Source organism: Rhinoraja longicauda, chromosome 8 (assembly GCF_053455715.1).
Source record: "Rhinoraja longicauda isolate Sanriku21f chromosome 8, sRhiLon1.1, whole genome shotgun sequence".
Classification (NCBI taxonomy): Eukaryota; Metazoa; Chordata; class Chondrichthyes; order Rajiformes; family Arhynchobatidae; genus Rhinoraja; species Rhinoraja longicauda.
This window is the reverse complement of record NC_135960.1, coordinates 18841849-18867780: the sequence shown is the minus strand read 5'-3', so window position 1 is coordinate 18867780 and position 25932 is coordinate 18841849. Positions and strand designations below refer to the sequence as shown.

At 39.0% G+C, this 25932-nt stretch overlaps 1 protein-coding gene across 2 annotated transcripts in view; it reads left to right on the top strand.

Moving 5' to 3' along the window:
• The window catches only part of arhgap15 (Rho GTPase activating protein 15), a 630681-nt gene that overhangs the window by 498570 nt on the left and 106179 nt on the right, over positions 1–25932 (top strand). Inside the window, exon 13 of one of the 2 annotated variants that reach the window (XM_078403376.1) lies at positions 24422–24556. The exons of the other annotated variant lie outside the window; for it this stretch is intronic. Coding sequence (XP_078259502.1) covers positions 24422–24556 — 135 coding nt within the window. The remainder of the gene's footprint in view (positions 1–24421; positions 24557–25932) is intronic. 2 annotated transcript variants of the gene reach the window in all.

Genomic DNA, 25932 nt, shown 5'->3' with positions numbered 1-25932 from the left:
TTAATGTTTTAAAATCAATCTCAGTATTTTGATTACATGTGGCAGTCTTTTATTAGAAAAAAAAGGATAATAGTTGGAGGAATTCAGCAGTTTCTAGACTAGACAAAGCGACATGACCTAAAATGTTGACTGTCTATTTCTCTGCATAGATCCTGCCTGCCTCTTGAATTCCTCCAGTTGGTCTCTGTTCGGGTGTTTAGATGCATCACTTAAAGTGAGGTGATTACACTTGGGGAAATGAAGTAAGCTTTATAAAAATCATAGCAACACATGCTCAAAGACTGCTTTAGGGTTTGAACAAGAATTATCTATAAGATCCAAAATGTATAACCAAAGGGATGCTGAATATTGCTGCTGTGCAATGTCATTGATAGAAAGAGTTAGAAGGATGCGGACTATCTTGAAGTCAACTGAAAACCTGGTTGAGTGGCTTAGTCCTCTTGTTGAATGCAAATTATGCTAATTTGCAAGATTCACTCCAGAGATGGAGCTGTTTAATTTCCCTCCCTGCCAGTACAAACTAAGCTGCCAAAATTAGAGGACCTGGTATTATTCACCTGACCACTCCAAGATCGGATCGGAAAGGTGTAGAAGGATATGTGTCAAACGCAAGCAGGTGGGATGAGTGTAGATGGGGCATCTTGTTCAGCTTGGTCAAGTTGGGCCGAAGGGCCTGTTTCAATGCTGTATGACCCTATGACTCCAAGAGATTTTGGTTAAAGCATTTCTCTGAACATATAACCCAGTCCATGTACAAGCAAATGCATCACAGATAAGCCTCATTCATTCATTTTGACTGGCCTACATTGGTTTCCAGGTTAGCAAACACTGAGTTCAAAATGTTCCCCCTTATTTCAAAACTCTCCCTCACTCTATAATTGCTTCCAAATTTCTGAGATATCTCTAATTTTCCAGTTCTGGCATCTTGATCATTCTCCAGCATAATTGACCCATCATTGGGGCATAAGGCTTCAGCTGCCAAGGGTCTAAACTCTGGAATTTCCTTCCTAAACCTTTGCATCACTAACTTTTTCCCACTCTGCAAGTTCACAAGATCTTATAGAAACATATAAAATTCGTATGGGATTGGACAGGCTAGATGCAGGAAAAATGTTCCCGATGTTGGGGGAGTCCAGAACCACAGGTCACAGTTTAAGAATAAGGGGTAGGCCAATTACGACTACCATGAGGATTTTTTTTTTCACCCAGTGAGTTCTGAATCTGTGGAATTCTCTGCCACAGAAGGCAGTGGAGGCCAATTCACTGGATGTTTTCAAGAGAGATTTAGATATATCTCTTTGAGCTAACAGAATCAAGGGATATGGGGAGAAAGCAGGAATGGAGTACTGATTTAGGATGATCAGCCATGATCCTATTGAATGGCGGGGCTGGCTTGACAGGTCGAATGGCCCACTCCTGCACCTATTTTCTATGTTTCTAACCTTCCTTAAAATCTGTTCTTTGTCATATACCCAGATTGCCTCTTGCATCATTGTGTTAATTGTTTTGTTAATGCATCTGTGAAGGTTGTGGATGTAGAAAGGATGTTTCCACTGATGGGAGAGTCTAGGACCAGAGGTCATAGCTTTAGAATTAAAGGGTACTCTTTTAGAAAGTAGGTGAGGAGGAACTTCTTTAGTCAGAGGGTAGATAATCTGTAGAATTTATTGCCAGGGAGGGCTGAGGAGCCCGTCAGTGGATATTTTTATGGCAGAGAAAGACAAATTATTGATAAGAATGGGTGTCAAGGACAATAGGGGGAAAGCAGGTAAATGGGATTAGGAGGCTGAGATCAGTCATGATTGAATGGCAGAGTAGACTCAATGGGTCGTGGCCTAATTCTACTCCTATAACTTGTGAACTTGTGAAGGTTCTCAGGATACTTTACCGCATCAAAGGTGCTATGTAAATGGAGCTGTTGTTGTGATTGTCCTCCCTAACACTCTCTCCAAAAATGAGGGCTATATCTTTTAGGCTAGTTTACTGTTTATCCGTCTTCAGTCAATTGGAGGGGAATGAAAGGAATAGCAACAAACTCCTCCTATCATTATTATATATATGGACACGGAATAGAATGTTGTCAATGAATGACACCCATTAATCCCATTAGGAGGACAGTGCCTGAATTTTAGTCCAAAGAAGAGTAAAATATTGCGTCACTAACATGGGGAATCAAATTGCCTGAAAAACCCTAAGTGTCCTCCAATTACTGGTAATGCATAACAAATTATGTCTTTATTGTTAGATTAGAAGCAAAGATGCACCAGCCACTGAAATAAGTTAGAGACAGCTTATTCTAAAAGCATGGGTGACGTTTCGGGTCAAGACCCTTCTTCAGACGAAGGGTCTCGACCCGAAACGTCACCCATTCCTCCTCTCCCGAGATGCTGCCTGACCTGCTGAGTTACTCCAGCATTTTGTGAATAAATCAATTTGTACCAGCATCTGCAGTTATTTTCTTATATTATTCTAAAAGCATATTGTTGTTTCATGAAAATTTCTAATTTAGTTTCAGTGCCTAAAAATATATATGTCCTTCTTATTCAATAGCTCTCCTGAAATCATTGAAATAAAGAGCTAAATGAACTGATCTCAGTATCTAATAAGCACAACTTAACATACAATTGGCATGTTTTCCAAAGGTACAGTTTAAGTATAGTTTCAATATTTTGATTCTACTTTATGTTCTATGAGAAGACAGGGCTAATCATCATTCTAGCGCCTTATATATTTGGATTTGATGAAACGCATGCAACTTGGTAACCACACATGCAACAATGTAATGTAATTTTGAATCTTCACCTTGACCATGGTGTCAAGGAAAGAGCGTTCATGTCGCGGGCCCTGTTTCCACCAATCTTTCCACCACTATGCACAAGAAGCACAAGAAGCACAAGAAGTGCAAGACGCCATTGTATGCACATGCTGAGAAGTGTGTTCAGCTCTGGCTGAACAATCTCTAATCTTGTGATGTGGACTCGGTAAGAAGAACTTGACCATCTATGTTCAACCGTAAGGTTTGCAGACGTGGTCATTTGTGGGTTCAACCTACAGAACATATTCCCAGTATTCGCCCTTTAACTCTCAGAACTGTGGTTTTTGAATATTAACCACGCATAAATTCTCTTTAAATTGTTAAATAGTTGGGCAATCTTGTATTCTTTCTCAGCACAGATAATGTCTTTCTCAAATGTTCCTATTGTGGAAAACTGGAAAACTGATTAATCTGGGCAGACTCTTATCATGTCTGTCGCTTTCCTGATCTGATCGAGAATTCATAAATTCATAAGTTATAGGAGCAGAATTAAGCCATTCGGCCCATTAAGTCTACTCCACCATTCAATCATGGAGAGTTCCCAGCTCCCCATAAATTCTCTGCCTGATAATTTGTTTTAGGACAAACTAGACTTTTTTATTGAAGTGAACAGGAGAATTTATAATATTCAAATGTATCCAGCCGGACAGAATAATCAGCAAATGTTCTAAGCCGCAGTAATTTCTATTGTTGTCCCTTTTAGAAGTTCAAATAAATGAACAGTTCCAAGCATGTCTCCGAGATTTGGGAATCAGCTGTGAATCTTCCAGTAAACAGACTTTTATATAAGTACATATTTTTAATTGTTAAATATTTATTACATGTCTCAATGACTTTAATGCAATAGAACTAATATAATAGACAAATGTCCAAAAAGTGTTGAGTATTCCCCAAGCTCAGTGATGGAACACTGATCATGGGTGACCCCATGAAATCTAATTCAACTTCCAAATAGGTGGTATTAATTCAACCCAGCAGAACCTAATGAAATTTGATTTCTTCATACATGTCTTGGCAATTGCTTGTCTTGGCTACTGAGATGCCATTCCATAATACAAGTATTAAACAAGAAATTTTCTTTTGTGACTTTCAAGGTTCCTGCGAGCTGCCGCTGCTTTACTTTCAGATCCTCGGCGACTTTATTCATTTTCAATGAGATAAGAATTGTCCGCCAGCCAGTCATATGCAAGTTACAAAAAAAAATGTTCCAATGGGTCATGTGCACCAGCATTTCCTGACAGCTTTTATCTCTGTTGGCAGACACTGAAACAAGAGCATTACTGTCCATGGCCAGCATAGGGATTCTCCTTGGACAATGCCAAGAAAATGCTTTTCTTTTTTTAGTCCTAACTCGTTGCGCATCACTAAATATATTCTGTCGAGCACAGGCAACATTTTGTTACAGCGCAAGTGACCGGCAGTGAAATAACCTGCTCTGATGCAGCTGCATACCACCTGTAGGGAAAGCCAAATTAGGGAGATATCCTGCTGCTCTGGCACTAATGCTTTTTGTATTGTGATTTGACTTTTCTTGCTTCCCTCTTTGTATCTTTGTTGGCTGCAGGGGAGTCTGAGGGTGCATTGCTTGGCCTTTTTATTTTATGTCTAAGAAAGGGAAAAGAATGCTCAGGTTGAAAGGCATTAAAGCCAACTCCCCACCCGTCAATCTTTGAAACTAAATATGTTAAAGGAGTCAGTGGGGAGCGAGTAGTTTGTTTTTTCCCGGAGTTGTATTATTTTTACATCAACAGTAATCTTTTTGCTTTTGCTATTTTGCCATTGATCACATATGACACCGCTGAGAATATATAGCTTTAAATGTAATGTTGATGAATTGAAATCCCATTGGTTTTAGCGATACGTTGTAAATGCAGAGGTTTTGTTTCAGTCATGTACAGAACATGGATGTCACTAGCCTTGAGAAAGTGTTGGTGAGCTACATTCTCGAATTGCTTCTGCCCTGGTGAGGTTACATTTTGTAATATTGGGTAGGAGAACCAGAAACTTAGATCAAGTTGAGGGGACCATGAAGTAGTTTTAAGTCACAGAGTGTGTGACTTGAAAGGGAACCTGCAGGGGATGGTGTTTCCCTGCACTTGCTCTCTTTGTCGTTCCTTGAATGCCAGGCTCGTGGATTTAGAAATTTCAAAAAGCATCATAAATTTACTTAAAGGTACGACAAGCTTTTAGGAAGGCAAATGATATTTGAAAGGCAAAGAACTACAGACGTTTGAAATCCAAAATTAAAACAGATAATGTTGTGGATAGTCATCAGGTCAAGCAGAGTCTGGAAAGAGTGAGGCAATATGTCAAGTGAACCTTCATCAGATCTGCTGCGTAACCCCAGCATTTTCTGATTTTATTTAAGATCGGTAATATATTGGATTTTATTGGAAGATTCAAGATTGAAATAGAAGAGTAAGAAAGACATGTTATAAATATGCAGGATTCTGGAGTGACATCACATCAAAACTTTTTTTTATACAGAGAAACCTGGTCTCCATGCTCAGGGAAGAATACTTTGGGGTAGTACAGCATAGATTCATAAGATTAATTCCTAGGATGAGATGGTTGCCCGTAATGAGAGGATGAGTAAAGCTGCCCAGGATACTCTGGAAGTTAGAATCCTGAAATATGATCTCACTGAAACATAAAAGATCCTCAAAAAGATCTGCAATTAATGCAAATATGTTGGTTTCTCAGCCTGAAGAGTTTAGAACGAAGTGAGAAAGTCCAGAGATAAGTAACTGGCAATTAACATCTGAGATAATAACATAGCAGACGTGAGCAAGATCTGAAATGAATGTTTTCACCAGAGGAAGGGCATGAAGCCTAGAGTTAAGGGAGGAGGGACCAGAAGACTGGAGGAGAGCTGATGCTATTTCCATGTTCAAAAAAGGGCAGTAGGGCCAAGCCTGGAAACTATAGGCTGTGAGCCTTTCATCAGTGGTGTGGAAGTTTTTTAGTTTTATTTTAGTTTAGAGATGTAATGTGAAAGAGGCCCACCAAGTCCATGCTGATCAACGATCACCTAAACATTAGTTCTATTCTCCATACTAGGGTCAAGTTACACAAGCCAATTAACCTACAAACTTGCGCGTCTTTGGAATGTGGGATGAAACCAGAGCACCAGGAGAAAACCCACGCAGTCACAGGGAGAACATACAAATTCTGTATAGACAGCACCCATAGGCAAGATCAAGTCCAGGGTCTCTGGTGCTGTAAGGCAGCAACTCTACTGCTGCACCACTGTGCCACACTAAACCCCACACGGACACAGAGGGAATGTGCAAACTCTACACCGACAGCACTCGTGGGTCAGGATCAAACCCAGATCTCTGGCACTGTGCGGCAGCAGGTCTACAGCTGCACCATTGCGCAGTTGTTGGAGAAGCTTCTGAGTTACAGGATTCATGTTTATTCGGAAAGGCAGGGGCTAATTAGAAGGATTCAGCATGCTTTTGTGAAGTGTAGATCATGTCACACAAATCTGATTGAGGTTTTTGAGAAGGTAATTATGGTAATGAGAAAGTTGATGAAGGCTGAGCAGTAGATGTGGTTTACTTTGACTTTATTAAGTTTTTTTTAAGAAATAAGGTGCTGCATGGTCGGCTGGAGTAAGGCATTAGGGATGCGATGCATGTTGGCAAAGTGGATCGAATATTAGCCTTATGGCAAGAGACAGACAGTAGTGGTGAATGGTCATTTCTTTGACTGCTGTATGTCTCAAGTGGTGTATAACAGGGATTGGTGCTGGAAGCTTTGTTGTTTGTAAAGTATATAAATGACTTGGATAAGAATATAGTTTGATAACTGTACAGATCACATGATCATTGGTGGAGTCACAGAAAGGGAACAAGGTTACCTAAGGACACAATGGGACACAGATCAGTTGAAAGGTTGGGTGGAGCTGTGGCAGAAGGCATTTCATCCACCAATGCACTTTGGGAAGTCAGACTCTGATAAGACATGGAGAGTAAATGGTAGGGATCTTAGGAATGCTGTTGTACTGAGAGATCTTGAGGTTCAACGCCATGCCTCCTTGAAAGCGGATGGGGAAATGGAAAAGGCATTTTGTCTGCTTGCCTTCATAAGGTTGGGCATTGAGTGTAAAATTTAGGATATCACATCCCACCTGAACAAACCATTAATTATCTGCGCTGAGCATATTGTGTACAGTTCTGGGCGGCAGACTACAGGAAAGATGTAGTCGCAATAGAATAAGCGCAGAAGAGTTTCACCAAGATGTTTCTAGAATGGAGGACTGTTATTATAAGGAGAGATTAATAGCTTGGTTTATTCACCCAGGAATGTAAGAGGCTGAGGACTGATCTTATAAAGGTTTATAAAATTAAAGAGGGGAATAGATAGGATAGATTGTCACAAAATCGTTTTCCCAGGACAAGGCACAGGTTTAAGGTGAGAGGGGAGAAATTTAAAGGAGATCTGCAAGGTGCATTTTTAACACACAGGTTGGAGAATATCTGGAACGATGTGCCAGATAGGGTATTTAGACATTTACCTGGATAGGAAATGAGTAGAGGGGAATGAGCCTAATTGAAGCAAATGGCATCAGCATAGATATGCATCAAGGTGCACTAAAAGGGCATGTTTCAGTGCCTTTGAATCAGTGCTTCCATGATTTTTTTACTCAGAGGCTTTAAAAGCTTTCACCTCTCTTCCAGTATTTGGGGTATTGTCTTTACATAATGTATTCATGGCATTAAAGGTCAATCTAATAAACCAGCCCTTTGTTGACACCATTCCCCACCCCCATTACACTGCTTGAATCCATCTCTGCCAAAGCTCTCATAGGTTTCAGTTGCTCAATACACTGCTCCCCACTTACCTTTATCACCCTATTCTTTGTAACTTAATGACTTTCAAAATCTGTGGAATGTGTCCTAACTCTCATTGCATACAATCCAATCATTTTCTCTCCGCTAGTTGACATACACTAACTCCTGGCTAAAGAATCCTACAAAAGTAAAATTCTCATTCCTGAATCAAATCCCTCTATATTCATACATCTTTTTTTTCTGTAACTCCTCCATTGTCTTGCCTTCCAAGGTATTTGAGCTTCTCCAATTCTGAGGTCTGAAAAATCTCCAAATTTAATTCCCACCATTGGATCCCATGTCTTCAGCTAATAAGATCCTCCAAAAATATCTCTCTAAATCTTTTTACCATTTTATTTTGCTCATTAACATACTCCTTTAAACTTACCACTTTGACCATACTTTTCGAGCATTTTTCCAAATGCCTTATTTTATTACTTGGCATTATTTTTTTGGTTTGGTAATTCACCTTTGAAGCACTTGCACGAGCATTTAGTATGCTCAAGGTGCCATATAAATGGAAGTTGTTGATGTTGTTAAATGTATCCCCCATTATTCCTTCTGAATGATTAAACTCAATTCACCAGCCAAAGGCAGACAGATGGTGTGGCATGTGTACCAGTTAACATCTCAACACATGGAGGAAGCGTGTGGTCGGTGTAAATATTTTGTACCCTTCTTTCAATCAATAAATTCTATTCAACTAAACTGATGGCAAAAATCAGTACCACAGCAGCAAGTCCATGCAGTTAAAATAAGTGTTTTTATTTGTACAGAATTATTTTTATTGTCACAATCATGCAATCGTCAGCCCAGTTAATCCCTGAATCATGTCCTGGTCCCTCGGAGCACAACATATCTTTACAATCCCTTGCATTTTTAAATGCCCATTTAATGGAACGTTGCCAAATTGCAGATTAATGCTGTGCAGAGACAACAGGACAATTTCAATATTCACTCACATATAATATTCTTAGTCTAGAAATCATATTCCATAACTTCATTGCATAAAGATTTAATTTACTAAACATAATTTATTCTTTACCATTTAAAATAATACAAAAAAAGGAAGATATTACTTATTTTAAAGAAATGGTAAATAAATATGGTGCGTCAAGAGCACTCAGATGTTAATGTGACGCAGCATATTTTATTGCCCATATTTCAGCCAAGTGTACCTTCTACTTTGTTTCCTTTGATTGAATGATACTTTAACTGTACAACAACTTGTTATTAATTCAGTAAAAACAATATATGAAGTTTTTCATTAAATACATTAGCTATGACCTCAAAGAAACAAAAGCAGCAGCACAGTATTAATTCTTAACAACATGATTGTGCATTTAGCAGGACCAATGGGATTGTAGCTAGGAAATTGCAGCAGCATTTTGCTGAACTTCCAAAATTTGAAGAGATACTAATAACTAGATTATATGGCATTTTGTGCAAATTTAAGATGACGTAAAATAATACTCTCATTTTAACTCAGTATTTTCCATTGTTCCCTTCTTGCTTTCAAGTATAGGTTTAGAAATGTTTCATCACATGTTGACAAGCTGTACATAGTGGTAAATATGCGCCAATTCCATTTTAACAGTGCATTGCATAAACCAGTACATTTTTTTTTAAGGTTCTACAATTACATCTGCTTTTACAAAGCATTAAAGTAACTGTGTTGCCTCTTTAGGCTGTTCCTTTAATACAATGTCAAGATTGCCTCTAAAGTAAAATTAAATTTCAGCAATACTTTTTTGAGAAAACTTTCTTTTCTCATTTGTTCCAGATAAATTATCCGATTTAGTCTCTCTGGTGCCTTGAGGTTACCATGTGAATAAGTGGCGCTCTTGTTGACAGTTGGAGCACTGGAAAGTTGCAACAAACAGGATAACAGGCCAACATAAATCATGATTAAGGAAGACAAAAACCTGCTTTCAGTCAAGCAGTAATTCATTTACAACCAGAATGGATATGACTTATCCGCTCATTTTATGAGCTGAGGAATGCAATGGTCTTGTGATACTCCGGGTTATGGCAGCTGACATCACCAAATTTACACACACTCGAATTCTGACACTAGGGCACCTTTTTCTCTGTGGTTCATTCCTCATAGAGAACGAATTGTATTCCTTGCCTTGTACTGTTAAAGAATACCTTTTTTCTTCTGAGCAGCTGCTTTATGAAGTGGAGAAAATGCCACTTTAGCTAATGATGAATGATGCTTGACCTCAGACCTGTGGCGCTGAATTTCATGCAATGCTAAATTAACATGAAAGGCCCAAGTCGTGCTATTTCCATTATGCATGCAGCAAAATAGATTCTTGTTTTGCTATCCGATAGCGCTAAAGTCTGTTCATTTCATTTACTGCTTTAGGTAATGCACTGGAAAGCTGTGATGCAGTAGGTCATGAACTAGATTTCTATTTAGTCATTGAATGATAACTACACTTTCTCTATGGTGATCAGTATGGTAGCATCTCCCTTTTAAAAACCTGTTGCCGCAGGAGCATTCTGAATTGGGCAATTTGCCCTGTGCTTGACATCTTTTTTGTTGATCATGAAAAATGATGAATTATACAAAGCAACAGTAACTCGAGGTGCCAACATTATTGTAATCTGTATTCAAATAGTCAGGATTATAATCGCTTACTAATTGATTTGCTGGTTCCCTCTTATATTGAATAGAATGATTACTTTATCCTTTGATTATTATGTGTTTTCTGTTAATAGCATAACAGCAAAAATATAAAGATTTAAAGGTTGTGAAAGAGAGTTAAGACCCTTGTTTTTTCAATAAGCCTGTGAGAAACAAGTACTTCTTGAAAAATCCAAACTATATCTTTTAAAAGTCAATTCAAAGAATTGTCCAAACCTCCAAAGAAAGCCACTGGTAGTGTTAAGCAAAAGTCAGTTTGACGTTGTTGACTATTATATTATGAATTTAGAATCATGGACACTGCAGCAGTGGCAAACAATGTTGCGTCTGTTCTGAGGCTTTGCGCTTTTGTCTTGGTCTTGCGTTTCACACAGATCTGCAAAATCATTTGAAGAACTTGTACATGAATGTTTTCATGACACCCAATGAACCCAGCTCCCAAATCAGTGTTCATGTTGAACCTTGTATCTTAAAGGATTGTTTTAAAAAAAAATTCAGTTGTAAACTTTCACATATTTTTTTGAAGCCTGAAATTTTAAAAATTGTAATTGTTTTTGTTTTGTAAATGCCGGAGCTGCATCTCATAATCTTAAGCATTGGTAAAATGATCAGTGGAAATCTATGGTACTTGAAGGAATAAACGATGATGTGCGATTTCAGTTGCCTCTTTGAGAAATCCACATAATGATTTATAGTTAAGGAAGTAGAAATTGTTCTGGCCCAGTCCACATTTTTTATTAATTTGCACCTGTTTTACCACAAGGGTTAATCTGAACTTTTTCTGGGGGAAACAATACAGGTCTAGAGGGAAAGCATATGGGAAGGTGATTAGGAGATACAAGAGACTGTGGAAGTTGGAACATGGAGCAAAAAACACTGCAGGAGAAAATCAATGGGTCAAGCAGCATCTGGGGTGCTAAAGGATTGTCCACATTTTGGGTCAAAATGTCCAGGTTCAGGAACTCGCAGTTTCTTGAACAAATCAGCACAATCCAAATCTTACCTCAGCAATGAAACAATATGTATCATCTCTTGCACTGTGATGGACATGTTTTCCAATTGTGTTTTGCACTATTGATTTTTCGTTTGCGCTGCCTTTTTTTATTATCCTGTAGATTAATTGTAATTTGTGCATAATTTACATTTTGTGTGTTTAACTGCATGTATGTGCCTGCGTTACTGCTCCAAACAAGATTTTCATTGTAACTGCACCTCACCGTACTCATGCATATGGTAAATAACAACTTAACTTGAACAGGGCTGAGGGTGTAGAGGGGAGATTGGTGAAGGAGGGGTGGAGTCAGGAGATAGTGCATGATAGGCAGAGACAGACGAGGAAAGAGGAAAAAAAGAGAACAAGGGGGCAGGTGGAACCAGATAGGGGAGGATAAGCTGGAGCTCGAGATGGAGTCTGAAAGATGATAAATGGGTACATGAGGTGCAGATGTTGAAGCTGATAAGTAAGAGAAGAGAGGAATGAGGAGAGGGACGTGGTGTCCAAGGAAGGAGATGGCTAGACTTGCCTGGTATAGGCACTGCTCGTAAAAACTAGAGAATGACTTTGAACATGGCGTCAAAACATGACGCTTCCTGCATGCGGCTCAGTAGATTATTCCTGTACACTTGCTGACCAGGGGTATAATGATACTCCACTGGACTGTAAGGACAAGAATTTCATTGTGTTAATATGACAATATATGTGACAATAAAAACCACTATTGACTCTTGCTTGGTAGACACAAAATGCTGGAGTCTGTCTGAAGAAGGGTCTCAACCCAAAACGTCACCCATTCCTTCTCTCCAGAGATGCTGCCTGTTCCGCTGAGTTACTCCAGCATTTTGTGTCTGTCTTCGATTTAAACCAGCATCTGCGGTTCTTTCCTACACTTTGGCTATTGCCTATTGACTATTGACTATTGAAGTTTATAAGTGCAATCAGATTAGGTAGGGATGATGGGCAGATCAAATCAACTGAGGGAGGGAATAAGAGAACCAGAAATGGCATTGGGTAAGCTAGGTGATGGTGCGGATAGGTGGGATGGAGGGAGAAGCTAGTAGGAAAGTGAAAGGAGAACAGAGTGTGTTGGTTAGGGTTATATTCGACCCTTCTTCATCCCATACCCTCTCCTCTTTACACTGGCATGTACCTTCTATCCTTTCAGTCATTAAGCCAGAGTCATAGAGCAGGAAACAGGCTCTTCAGCCCAACTTGCCCATGCCAACCAAGATGCCCCATCTAAGCTAGTATCATTTGTCTGCATTTTGGCCCAGATCCTTGTAAATCTTTCCCATCCATAAATCTTTTAAATGTTGTTATTGTACCTGCTTCAACTACCTCCTCTGGCAGCTCATTCCATATACCACCACCCTTTAAGTGAACAGTTGTGCCTCAGGTTCTTATTAAATATTTCCCCTCTCAACTTAAACCTATGTTCTCTGATTCTTGATTCCTCTTCCCTGGGGAAAAGATTCTGTGCATTCACCCTATCAATTCACCTCATGATTTTACACACCTCTATATGATCTCTCCTTAGACTCCTGCGGTCCAAGAAATAAACTCCTAGCTTGCCCGATAGCTCAGATCCTTGAGTCCTCCAGCAGTTTGCTTTTTGTTGGGATTAATGGGATAGCTCTGTGAAAAAAAGATGGTATAGTCACAATCTGCTGAATGGCCTCCATCCTTACTATATACATTGTTTTCATAATGAATTAATTCCTGTAAAACCTATAAAGAATTAGATGAAAGTCCATGCTCGTCTTAATGACAAAATAATAAGTAACTCAATGGCTTCAGTGCTGAACAACTCAGTAAAACCTGTGTACAAATCCCCACATATTATCCTACTCAACAGTTGATGAAGTTTAAGGATATTGGCCAGATGACCTCTGTTTATTCTAAGGAAGTTAACATTTTAGTTTGAAAGGCACCTATAAAATACTCCACCTATCTAGTGTCTGGTGTCATTGTGATCAATGGGTAAGCAACTAAGCAGTTCTACTCGTGTTTGCTGCATGGGTTGGACGGCCAAGAAAGATCATGAAGAAAATACATTAGAAGAGCAAGTTTTTTATCCTCAAAAGCAACTAAACTACAAAAAAATCTAAACCATTGATTGAAAATTCTACTAACATTGTCAGTGGTATTGCAAGTTATTTTTAAAGTAGCAAATGATGACTCGCCTAACTTTAATTCAAAAGCATTGTTAATGTTATTTATAAATAATTGTAAGATTTGGTTTAAGGTTTCCTGAACTATTTTATTCTAGTAGAATCAAAGAATGTACAAATCTCTGTTAAAATTATGCCACCTTCCATTTGCAGAAGGCAAACGAGAAAATGTGATAAATAATCTGCCTAAAGGTCAACAAACTTGAGATGAGCTGAAACAGTGCACATGAAACAAAGAGAGGAACAACTTCTGTGAACCATATATCCAAGAGAAGCTGCATACTTCAGGGACTTATTCTTTAAGCTGTATTTTACATGAGGGATCATTGACCGTGCATATTGCTGTCAAGGCACAACTTTATATCCTCCTTGAGAGCAAATGGTTTGGGAGCTGTATGTGTGCAATTAATTGAATTGCGGACAGCCTGATATTTGGTGCAAGTCATGTCTGACATTTTTCTGCTGTTGCATTGACCCAAATAACCGGTTTTCAGGACATGTTCACCTGACAAAAATCTCTGTCATCTGAGGCACACAACATGGCTGGATGACCGCAGTTAAATCCCTGGCTAGTGCCTAAAAATGAACCAGATGTAAAGCAGATTAATTGTACTGTAACCTTTACTTGGAGAGTCATTGCAAAATCACTTGCAGTCCTTAATGCAGTTTCATTCGGTTTCCCACAGAAGTCAGGCACGGTAGTTATTGAACCTTCACTTCCCAGTCACTTCACTAGATGTAGGGTCCTGGAGAGTATTCTGCCACATTATCAAATGTATGAAACAATTAACGTACAATATGGGGTTTTTTTCAAACACCTTTAAGAAAATACTAATCAGATCTTCACAAATAATTACTTGCAAGTCTTCAAGATGTTGTTTATTTTCTTGTTAACCAGAACATCACCAAGATAACTCTACATTTTAGAAGTGAGATTATTTAGTTTATTCACACAAGTTTGCTAATTAGCAGATCAATCCTCTGAAGACACAGATGTCTAAAATTGTATCCTTGCACTGATTCATTAAACACACTTTATGGTCACACTAGAGTGCTGTAATCTGGAATCAATCAGAACTCAATGGAATACACTTTGGAGGTGGTGCAGATTTAAGCACTTTTAATCCAGGGTGAATTTCTTGGAAATACTTTAAAATATTTTGTGTAGGAAGGAAGATCCTGGTTTAAATCAAGGATAGACACAAAATGCTGGAGTAACTCAAGAGGGACAGGCAGCATCTCTGGATAGAAGGAATGGGCGACGTTTCGTGTCTCGACCTGAAACATCACCCTTTCTTTCTATCCAGAGATGCTGTCTGTCCCGCTGAGTTACTCCAGTATTTTATGTCTATCTTCTGAAAAAGATTTTACTGGGTTATAAGCAATAGTTGATCATTATTGAGGTAAGTCACCTTATTCTTCTTGGGTACCGGTATTATTGATGCCCTTTTGAAGCATGTAAGAATCACAGAGCTCGGTAATGAAAGGTTGAAGATGTCCGCAAAAAACTCCAGTCAGTTGGTCAGCACAGGGTTTAAGATTGCGACCAGGTACACCATCAGGTTCAGATGCTTTCCGAAGGTTCACCCTCTTGAAGGATCTTCTGATGTCGGCCTCGGTGACAGAGATTGTAATACCATCGGAGGCTGTGGGGAGCCAAGTAGACACATCAGTATTCTCCCTCTCGTAGCGTGCGTGGAATGCGTTGAGCTCATCAGGATACACAGTCTCTTGCCCAGAGTAGGGGAATCGAGGACCAGAGAACACAGGATCAAGGTGAAGGGGAAAAGATTTAATAGGAATCCGAGGGGTAACTTTTTCACACAGAGGGTGGTGGGTGTATGGAACAAGCTGCCAGAGGAGGTAGTTGAGGCTGGGACTATCCCATTGTTTATGAAACAGTTAGACAGGTACATGGAAAGGACAGGTTTGGAGGGATATGGACCAAGCGCAGGCAAGTGGGACTAGTGTAGCTGGTACATTGTTGGCCAGTGTGGGCAAGTTGGATCGAAGAGCCTGTTTCCACACTGTATCACTCTATGACTCCATGACTCTATCAGGGAGTGATGCCTTGCTGTCATTTGAGCCACCACTTGATTTTCACTTGTTGGAAGTGATGGCATGCAAGCCTTGCCATTGCTGCCGAACATCTGTCTTGTCCTCCAGTTTGAAACAAAATAAATCTTAGTAACCATGAAGACATTATCATTTTTCAAGACATCCAGGTAAAAGATTAAGTTGCTTCAAGCACATGTTTGGACCTTAAAAAGCCATCTTGTGCCACACTCTTGCTGTGTTACAATTCCTGAAAAAAATGAACAGGTAGCCTAGCAGATGCGATCTTTGGAGCCAGTTCCCAAAGCAATATACTATACCACAAATACAAGCAGCATTCTTCCCACTATGTGGGAATGTTACTACTGAATAAATGTTTGTTGCAATGATGGGAGAGGTATGAGGGAGAGAGAGCTCCTAAAGGTTCAGAAGAAGACTTCAGAACAAAAGTGTCTACAGAAGGCATTTCTTTGTGCATGGAGGCCATGAAAAGCCTAGCTGGTTACAACTAAGCACTACAGGCAGAGGCTTACAGGCAAAGTCTCTGGGCCTTTGCACTATGAGGAGGTATGTTCACGCCCATTTTGCCATCTCAGGTGAACTGAGGGAAAAGTAGACAAAGTCTCACAGGATGTGCAATTTCCTAAATGCTGGAGTCAGCAATAAAGTGTAGTATGTGGCAGAGATCAACAACTGAAACATGGAATGTTCCGGAAGATAGTAAATTAACAGTTGCCATGACCTTGACCTCCATAGACAAGGGATACATGTGAGGTAATGTTTGAGGCCAAAAGAAACCACAGATGTCAGTGTGCACAAAATGTGTAGTTTGAGTGCTGTCCCTTTACACAGCACAGTTTCAGGAAAAGCAAGGTTGTTAAAAACTTGATTGTTTTTTGAGTGAATATGAACTGATATTTTCATGCCAGTAAGGTTGACAATCTCATTGCTGATGAATTTTTTTTAATTTTTTTTTATTTGGGGAACATTCACAATGTAAGAAATCCAAGACAGAATGAGAATCTCACCAAAATTAAGGAGCACATTTCCTGAAATGTTCTGAGACACTCAGGAATACATGCAACATTCCTCTGCTTAGGGGTAAACCAATTTTAACGCAATGCCTTTTGTTTAAAGAGTTGTGCGAACACATCTCTTACTTTATTTTTCTCTGGTATCAAACATCTACTTTAAAATGAAATTGCAGACATTAGCACGTAACAACATTAGGAAGGGCTTCAGAGAAATGTTAGCAATAGTCTTCACATCAGTGTGCATGGTTAGTATCAGGATAACCACAGTAGTGACAAGATTAATTTGAGAGGGATTGCAAAACAATTACATGTTTCAAACATAGATCTTTTCATTGATCTTAGTATTAAAATAAAAGTCCTAAACTAGTGAGAAAGAAAATACAGAATGACATAAAAAAGTCTCAACTATATTTTAATCTCAAAGCGAGTATAACAAACATAATATAAGTAACTAATTTAAGATGTTTTAAAACAACAATAAGGAACAAAAGGATTACACTGTAATTTTACAGAAAGAGATTAACTAACTTGGGGAAAAAAACCCAGACAGTGTGGTGAGTGAATGGGTAATGGGGCTAAGGGGTAAGATTTGATTTGACCAAAGAGAAAATGAAACAGTTTGTATAAAAAGGGACATGTAGGGGGTGTGACACCATGGTGAGAATAAACAGCTCAAAGTAGTTGACAGACTTCAACAAACTGAAAACCTCTGTTCTTTAAAGTGACTGTATGCCACATTAGGCCTTCGGCTCTTGATGTCATTGTTTAGCATTGACTGTTTTGAACAGACCCACTAGGCTGGAGTCAATTGAAATTAAAACCATGTAATGTAATAAAGGGATACTCCTGAAGTGTTTTCAATCAAACAGATGGGGATCTGGATCAGGACAGCGTGTGAATGGCTTAGTTCAATGATTAAAAGCTAAATTTAAACAAGGATGTATTCAAATAGAGCAGTTTTCCAACTTAGTGCTTTATATGATTTCAATATGACAATAAAATACCACTGCATGGGATAACCTCTCAGAGTGATTTTGGTTTTAGTATACATGAGAATAAGACCTGTAAAGGTTACCATTTTTTTTCCAAATGAATTGCAATGTTTTAACTAGTAGTGCATTGGTAGAGTGAAATTGGATGATTACTTTAGAGTCAATGTGTGTTAATTGTGTTTTAATAATAATTCAAAATGAAGATATACTCAATTAGAAATCATAAATATGTTATCATACCTTATTAAAAGTATTGCACGTTGTATTTTGAAGAGAAAGTTCTTATTTTAAATTGAAAATCAGAGGAGGCCTTAGCAAATGCATGTCATTGATATGTTAATATTTTTCATTGGAGAAAAGTCATATTTTCCCTACTTTATAGGGCACCTGGTAAAAATATATTGCACTATATACTTGTGCAACAATTCAGTAAAGTTAAAAGTATTCAACATTTTTTTCATTTACTGAACATTCTTTTTTGCTTAAATAATAGCTCCGAAGCAATTTATTGCCCTTAAAGGGAATAAATATACCCATGAATCCATGATATTAAAATATAAATGGAAGCTTTTTACTACAAATCCACTATTCTTCTTGCACTTCTACAAGTCTTCATAAAAGAAATATAATTTAAAATTGAACGTATCTCTCCTGGTCTCGTGTGTTATTTATATTCAAAGTCATCCAATTTTTATAAAGATCTGACTGGACCTTAAACTTGCCTCATCTGATGGAATTCGTGCCAAAATTCACTCTCTATTTCGGGCCCTCTCTGCACGTTTATTGCTGTACCTGAACAACACCTCTGGGTTGATTTTCAAATGGAAGAAATAGAAGCAGTCAGCAGGGTAGCCTTTGGAAAAATCCCAGAGCACTGTTTTTTTCAGGAATAGATACTTCTTTTAGAACTTAAAAGTATTCTAGAATTAATAGCATAGAAGAAGATAAGGAAAAACAAAAGACAATGACACAGACAACCGTTATTAGAAGTACCTATGAAAACTCCACAGTACTTCTGGAGTACTGACCATGTTTGAAAGCATTAAATTTGTCATGATTGTGTCCTCCAAAATATAAACATGCTAAAAATAAAACATCTGGAAAAAACTGATGATTTGTGATATGGTTGGATTCATCCAGTTACTAAGTGAACTTTTAATAAGAATAGCCTCTTTCCTGCTCTTTCAGCCACAATGTTAATGTGGGTGGTAAACACTGGTCAGTAATTATACAAAGATCTTGATTTGGCACTCAAAACATATGTCGTTATGAATAGAGCTGATAATGCAATCATTGGTGAACAACTGATTGCAGGTTCAACTGGAGAATGTCTAATCTTGAACTGACTGCATTCAGTTTAATTCAATATAGAACACAAATCACACTTAACACAAAAATAAAATACTGCAGATGTTAGATATCTGAAATAAATCAGAAAATGCTTGGAATATTTAGGAGGTCACTAAAGTGGGTGATATTGTAAAAATGAAGATGGTTATCAAAAATTACAGCAGGCTTTTGATCAGCTGGGACAGAGGGCGAAAGAATGGCAAATGAAGTTTAATGCAGATACATGCAAGGTGTTGAATTTTGGGAAATGAAACTAGGGCAGGACTTTCACAGTAAATGGTAAGGCCCTGGGGAGTTTTGTCGAGCAGAGGGATCTTGGAGTACAGGTACATAGTTCCCTAAAAATGGTATCACATATACAGTGGTCAAAAAGGCTTTTGGTGTATTGGCATTTGGTTCATCAGTCAGAGTATTGAGTATAGAAGTAAGGACATTACGTTAGAGTTGTACAAGATTTTGGAGAGACAACACTTGGAGCACTGTGTTCAGGTTTGGTCACCCTGCTATCAGATGGATCTCATTAAGCTTGAAAGAGTGCAGAGAAGATTTACAAGAAAGTTGCCAGGACTTGAGGAGCTGAGCTCTCGGGAATAGGTTGGGTAGGCTAGGACTTTATTCTATGGAGTGCAGGAGACTGAGGGATGATCTTGTCGATGTGTATTAAATCATGAGGGCAATAGATAGGATGAATGCACAGTCTTTTGCCCAGGGTAGGGGAATCAAAAACAAGAGGACTTTTGTTTAGGATGAGAGGGGTAAGATTTAATAAGAACCTGAGTGGCAACATTTTCTCTCAGAAGCTGGTGGAATGTACTTCCAAAGGAGGTAGTTGAAGCAGGTAATATAACAGCATTTCACCCAGAGATTTGTGAATCTGTGAAATTCTCTGCCACAGAAGGCAGTGGAGGCCAATTTACTGGATGTTTTCAAGAGAGAGTTAGATTTAGCTCACCGGGCTAAAGGAATCAAGGGATATGGGGAAAAAGCAGGAACGGGACACTGATTTTGGATGATCAGCCATGATCATATTGAATGGTGGTGCTGGCTCGAAGGGCCGAATGGCCTACACCTTGTGGCGAGTCCAGAAGCGGGTGAGTGTTGAAGACGGAGTTTATTTACATGGGCAAAAACCCCGTAACAAACGCAATACTCACAACTATAGACAACCAACGAATACGTCCTTACCGGACGGAGTTCAACACTAGACTGCTTGTCTCTCCCGCGCTGGCACACCTCGTGACATCGTTAGCCAATCCGAGGGTTCGAACTCCCAGCCAATCCCTATGTCCCTACAACCTGCACCTATTTTCTATGTTTCTTTGTTTAAAAGGTATTGGGACAGGTACATGGACAACAAATGGTTAGAGTGTTATAGGCCAAAAGCAGGCGAATGGGATGAGCTTAGATGGAGCATTTTGTTCGGCATGGGCAAATTAGGCCAAAGGGCCTTTTTCCATGCAGTAAGACTCTCTGACTCTAGGTCATGTCTCATTCTTAATCAGAAAAGAAAGTGGTAAAACTATTTTTTAATTGTAGAGAACTGGTGGAGGGGTAAGGAGAACAAATGGTGATGGTACAGGCTGAAATCTGTGTCTGTTGGTGGGTAGTATAAGGAGGAGAAGATGAACAAGATTTTCAGTTATCTGAAGGAAATTAAAACAATTATAATAATGGACATGCAAGTGTCAAAGCTGAAGTGAGTGTAGACCTGAAATTGCTAAACTAATTGTTGAGCCCAGAAAACCGAGATGTGCCAAGAGAATGATGAAATGGAGTTTCTCCAGCTTTATTGAACCTGTTGGAGGTTGGAAGAGATCGTAGTGAGAGTGAAATAGGGAATTGAGGTGATAGGAAAAGAATAGTTCAAGTGTGAATAGAAACCTGAGGGCAAACTTCCACTTTGAATGGAACTGATCTGCAGAGCAGGGACCTGAATGTATTTGGTTTCTTTGATGTAGACAAGACCACATCAAGAGCACTGAATGCTGTGTAGTACTCACTTGAAGGGAAAACGAACAAACTACTTTTGTGGATTGCGTGAGCTTACCATCACAGAAAGGAAGAAAATAAAAGGGCAGATAGAGCAATTGAAATGATTCCTATATATATAAGGAGCCCTGATGAGATTACACCTGGAATATTGTGTAGAAGCCTAATGAAAGAAGGAGATACTCAAGATAGAGGGAGTGATATTAAGGTTCACCAGACAGATACGTGCCATGGATAAATTGTCCCACGAGGAAATAAATGGTAGACTGGGCCTATAATTGGAGTTTAGAAGAATGAGAAGTGATTTGAATAAAATATAAAACACAGAAATTGATGGTGTAGGTGTACGGGGTGATGTGTCTCTTGTCTGGGGCATTTAGAATCAGCTTTGACTGCTTTATTGTTGATGGTTCATACTGGCCTATTTCAGCTCCGTTTTACTTCTATGTCACAAAATAAATCAGGGGTCAATAGTTCAAGACTGAGATAAGAAGAAATGTCTTCATCCAGAGAAGTTATCTGACGTCATTTGCACATACAATGATGCATTCAACGAGCCTAAGGGCCTGTCCCACTAAGGCGGTTTTTTAGGCGACTGCCGGCGACTGTCAAAGTCATAGCAGATCGCCAAAATTTTCTTTTACCCAACGACAATGACCACGACAATACCGAGTCAGGTCGAGATTACACCGTCTTTGGAAACATCGCAAAATTCCCACGCTTATCAATGCTTCTCCAGCGTCCTGATTTTTGCTGAATTCACTGATAAGCCTGTAATTACTTAAGAGTTTTGAAACAAAACCTAGCTTCACGGTAACAAGGTATAAACTGGATTGACTTCCAGTTTACTAATAGCGGTATTAAGAAATTTAATTTAAAACGTGGTTAAATGGATTTTTTTTGCAGAGTATGGGCATTCTTTGAAAATGTATGGGAGATGCATATCTGGTTTCTAGGTTGCATATCTGGGTTGAGGGCCTACTTTTAATGTAATCGCTGATGGCCATAAACATCGCAAAAATTCCCATGCTTACCTGACCGTCAAACTGTCGCCTCCAATCTAACTGTCAAATGTCCTGACGGTAAATAAATTGTTTAAACACGTATTTTATGGTATCGTCAAATGACTTTACTTAATTTAATATTACGTGCTTCTAAATGCATCTAAGACAACCTAGCAAACCTGGGGACAACATGCGACAGCACCCGCCAGCTGTCACCGAGAAATTTCAAACCGGTTGATTTCTCAGCGACGCACCGAGATCCACTACGATTCTTTGAAGACTCCTCACGATCATGCCCACGACACCCCAGCGAACTATTGGCGACAGCTTAGTCGCCGGCAGTCGCCTTAAAATCGCTTAAGTGGGACAGGCCCTTAAGCCTCAGCCCTGCAGCACCAACAAGAATGGAAGAATGATATGCAACCCATGGCCTTCTTTTTTTAACTCCCTGTAAACTAGAAGCATGTCTAGAAGTGAGATGTGTTCAAAGATCCTAACTGAGAAATTAACTTGTAGCTATCAGAGTCTGCCTGCCTGAGTTCTCAATGCTCTGCATATTTCATAACATGACTGGGTCCCACAATGCTTATTATAGCTATGCACGGTAGAGATACATGCTGCAACTCCTGCAGAGTGATGAATCAGTGCTTTTCAGTGACTTAAGGCCACTCATGACACAGGACGCAATCTATGCTAGTAATGGTAGGTTGGGGAAGTGCGACCACAAAAGTGGTGGAATATTTCCCCACGTTTTCCCTCACCTCTAAGCCAGCCTTTTGTACCTCTGAAATGGAGCTGCCATGGGGAGAGTTCTTAAAGGCAGAGTCCCACCTCCTGTGTTTCTCATTACAAAAGATGCATCATCTGCAGCCGAATGCAGGCAGCTGCCTTAGGGAGTTGAGCAGATTGCATTTTTATGCTGCAATCAAAAAAAAGTACTCAAATCTTGTTTTTAAGATAAACTTTTGCAATGTTTTTACAGAGTCCTTGATCGGGTATTTTCCAGACCAGTTTAATGGACCAAATTAGGGTGACTCAAGTTTCTAGGCAACAGATTTTGTTTTGTTTTTTTGTATATTTAAATTGTCAACCCACCTTCTCTGACTAGCTCAATTTCAAATTATTGAAATTTACTTAAAGTATCTGAAGTGTGGCAGGCAATAATTTGTGGGACCTATTGTCTAACCAGAGATTGGGGAGGTCGGTAGATGAGGTAGCAGAGTGTAGGGAAATGGTTACTTAATGGTTTATTTAGATGACAGGCAGCCATGCTCGTTTGAACACAGCATCAGATACCCTCATGCAGTCCATTCTCCTGCACAACATGTTATCATGCTACACAACCCAATGGAAAAATTCTGTGCACATTGCAAAGGTGAATCACAAAGGAAGTTCCCCGTCGGATTTTCCAAGTGACTCAAAACGACCTGCAAATAGTCATTATTACGTTTTGCTCTGGGGGGGAAAACAATTTACAATTGTAAACTCTGAGGCAGAAAAGGTATTATGCCTTTGACTTTTGAAGCACATATACTTTCAAGCTATCAGCAACTATTCAAAAAACATTTTCCACCTTCAGCACAGTTATTTTTTGGAGATTTAACTCATTTCATGGTCTGGATAATGAAAGACCATGTCAACATATAGCATCTGGTGTAGTTCAACACCAATGCAATTACACGTTCCTGGTTTAAATTTGGTCAGGCAGAAATTTCTTTAAAACTGTTGTGTATAATTGGATTTATTTTTACCTATGATAAAAGTTAGCATTCTGGTTAACCTATCAACAAGATGGTGTTTCAAATATTTTTATGAACCTGGGCTTTACATTAATACCAATCTGCTTTGTTATTTGAGTGCTGGGGCAATGTTTCATACCTGTTTTATTTTTTTAAGTACACCAGGAAAAATATTTATTTTCTGGAAAGGGAGTGTGATGAAGTAACGCACAATCCTCCTGCTCGCTCCTAACTAGCACGATAGTCAAGCAAAGGAAGGAAGTTATCTTTAATTCCCTTGTACGTGGCAGAGTTGACACATGTAAAGTAATAGCTCATTTTCAATTGCCATGTTTAGCATATGTCTCATGTTGGCTCTGCAAGGCCTGCAGGCCGGTCCCATGAGTTCAGCTCAGCCAGCAGTTGCTGCCACTACGCAGCCCCTCTTAGCCTTGAATGCTAATAGCATTGAATCATGTTCAGTAGTGCTGCTAATTTTTTCAGCAAAAGCATTATGGGTATAAATGTACCTGACATCTTCAGTCATGAACATGAGCCTTTATGTCCTTTTGTTTGCTTGTGTGTGTGTGCGCGCGTGAAAGAAAGAGAGAGTGCACACCACATTCCTGCAGATGGTATTGTACTGAATATGTTCTTCTGTGGAAAATTGCACAGCTCGAAACCTCTAGGTGCAGGAGGCTGTTAACGGTTGCTGATGATAGTAGGCAAACATTAACATAATAATTAGTGTCTTGTAATTGTTTCATTAAAACCAGTTGTTCCATTTCTCTTCATGTTTTCCCAGAAGAGAAGCTGAATTTGGATGACAGCCAGTGGGAGGACATCCACGTCGTCACCGGAGCACTAAAGATGTTTTTCAGAGAGCTGCCTGAGCCACTTTTTCCATTCGGCTTTTTTGATCAATTTGTAGACGCCATAAGTAAGTGCAATACAATATTAATTTAACCCTCAGAGCACTAAAGGAGCAATTTGCTTTTCTGCACTCCACCACTTAACAGGATGAGGTTAATATATATTTTTTAATTTGCAAACTGAATAGTATCCATAAATCAGTGCCCTAAATGTAGTTGTGTTTATTCAGTTCCAGTTTCTTAATATTCATGACAGCAATTTATTTTGTTATTTTCGTACATTATTGTATTTTATCTAATGTTGTTACACAGGAAGATGCAAGCTGTCCCCTGTAAATTTACAGCAAGTGTACATGACTGTTTATCATGATGTCAATAAGGTGATTTCTTCCAGAAGTTTCAGAGTATTGATAAATGCTGGTTTAGTTGTCGCACTCTATACGCCCCATTTTCTGGTTACACTGTCAGGTTTTAATAGTTAAATAGTCTTATTATTTCAAATCAGGGATGGTTTAGTAATGTCTAGGAAGGAAGTGCAGATGCTGGTTTACACTGAAAATAGACAAAAAATGCTGAAGTAACTCAGTGAGACAAACAGCATCTCTGAAGAGAAGGAATGGGGGATGTTTCGGGTCAGTACCGTTCTTCAGACACATTTGAAGAAGTGTCTTAAACCTAAACGTCACCCATCTCTCCGGAACCATCTCGCTGCCTGTCCTGCTGAGTTACTTCAGCATTTTGTGTCTATCTTCGATGGTTTAGTAATCTTTGATTTGTTTTTGCAATGTTTTTGCTGTCAGTTTTTTTAAAGAAATAATGCTGAATGGGGTGGAAAGTGGTGGAATATACAAATGCAATGAATATGGAATAAGTCAATGTTGTAGAGTCTTAGACTCTATGACTCTAGATGGGATGAATTTACCCTTCTAATTTTTAATTTATAATCAATTGCTCTATTGGTTCTCAGTAAAATGCCAAATGATGTGTTAGCCCAAATCTTGCTAGTCTTACCCCCCTGCCCATAATTACTGCTCAATGGTCTTCCCACAACCAAATATCTTGCTCTTATGCATAGGACATACCTTGCTGATCAGAAGCAATCTGAACTTCAGGAGCAAGGTATGGACAGTAAACTGGCTTCTGGTATGACAACAAGGAAGCCTTTTGCTCCAAACTGCTCCTGAATGATTTGAAGGCCAGTTAAACACACCTCCAGTTTTACTGGGCACCAAACACAGGAGGATAAATTGATGTTCTTTAGATTTCTCTGATATTTACACACACAAAATAACAAGAAGCAATTTTATTTATCCTAAGATCTTTGTGAGAGCAAGGCAGAGCAGATGCTGAGATGTTTACACTGATGGTAGAATCTAGATTGAGGGGGCTTACATAGCCACAATATAAAAATGACATGAATAGCGAATTCTTCTTCAAAAGGATG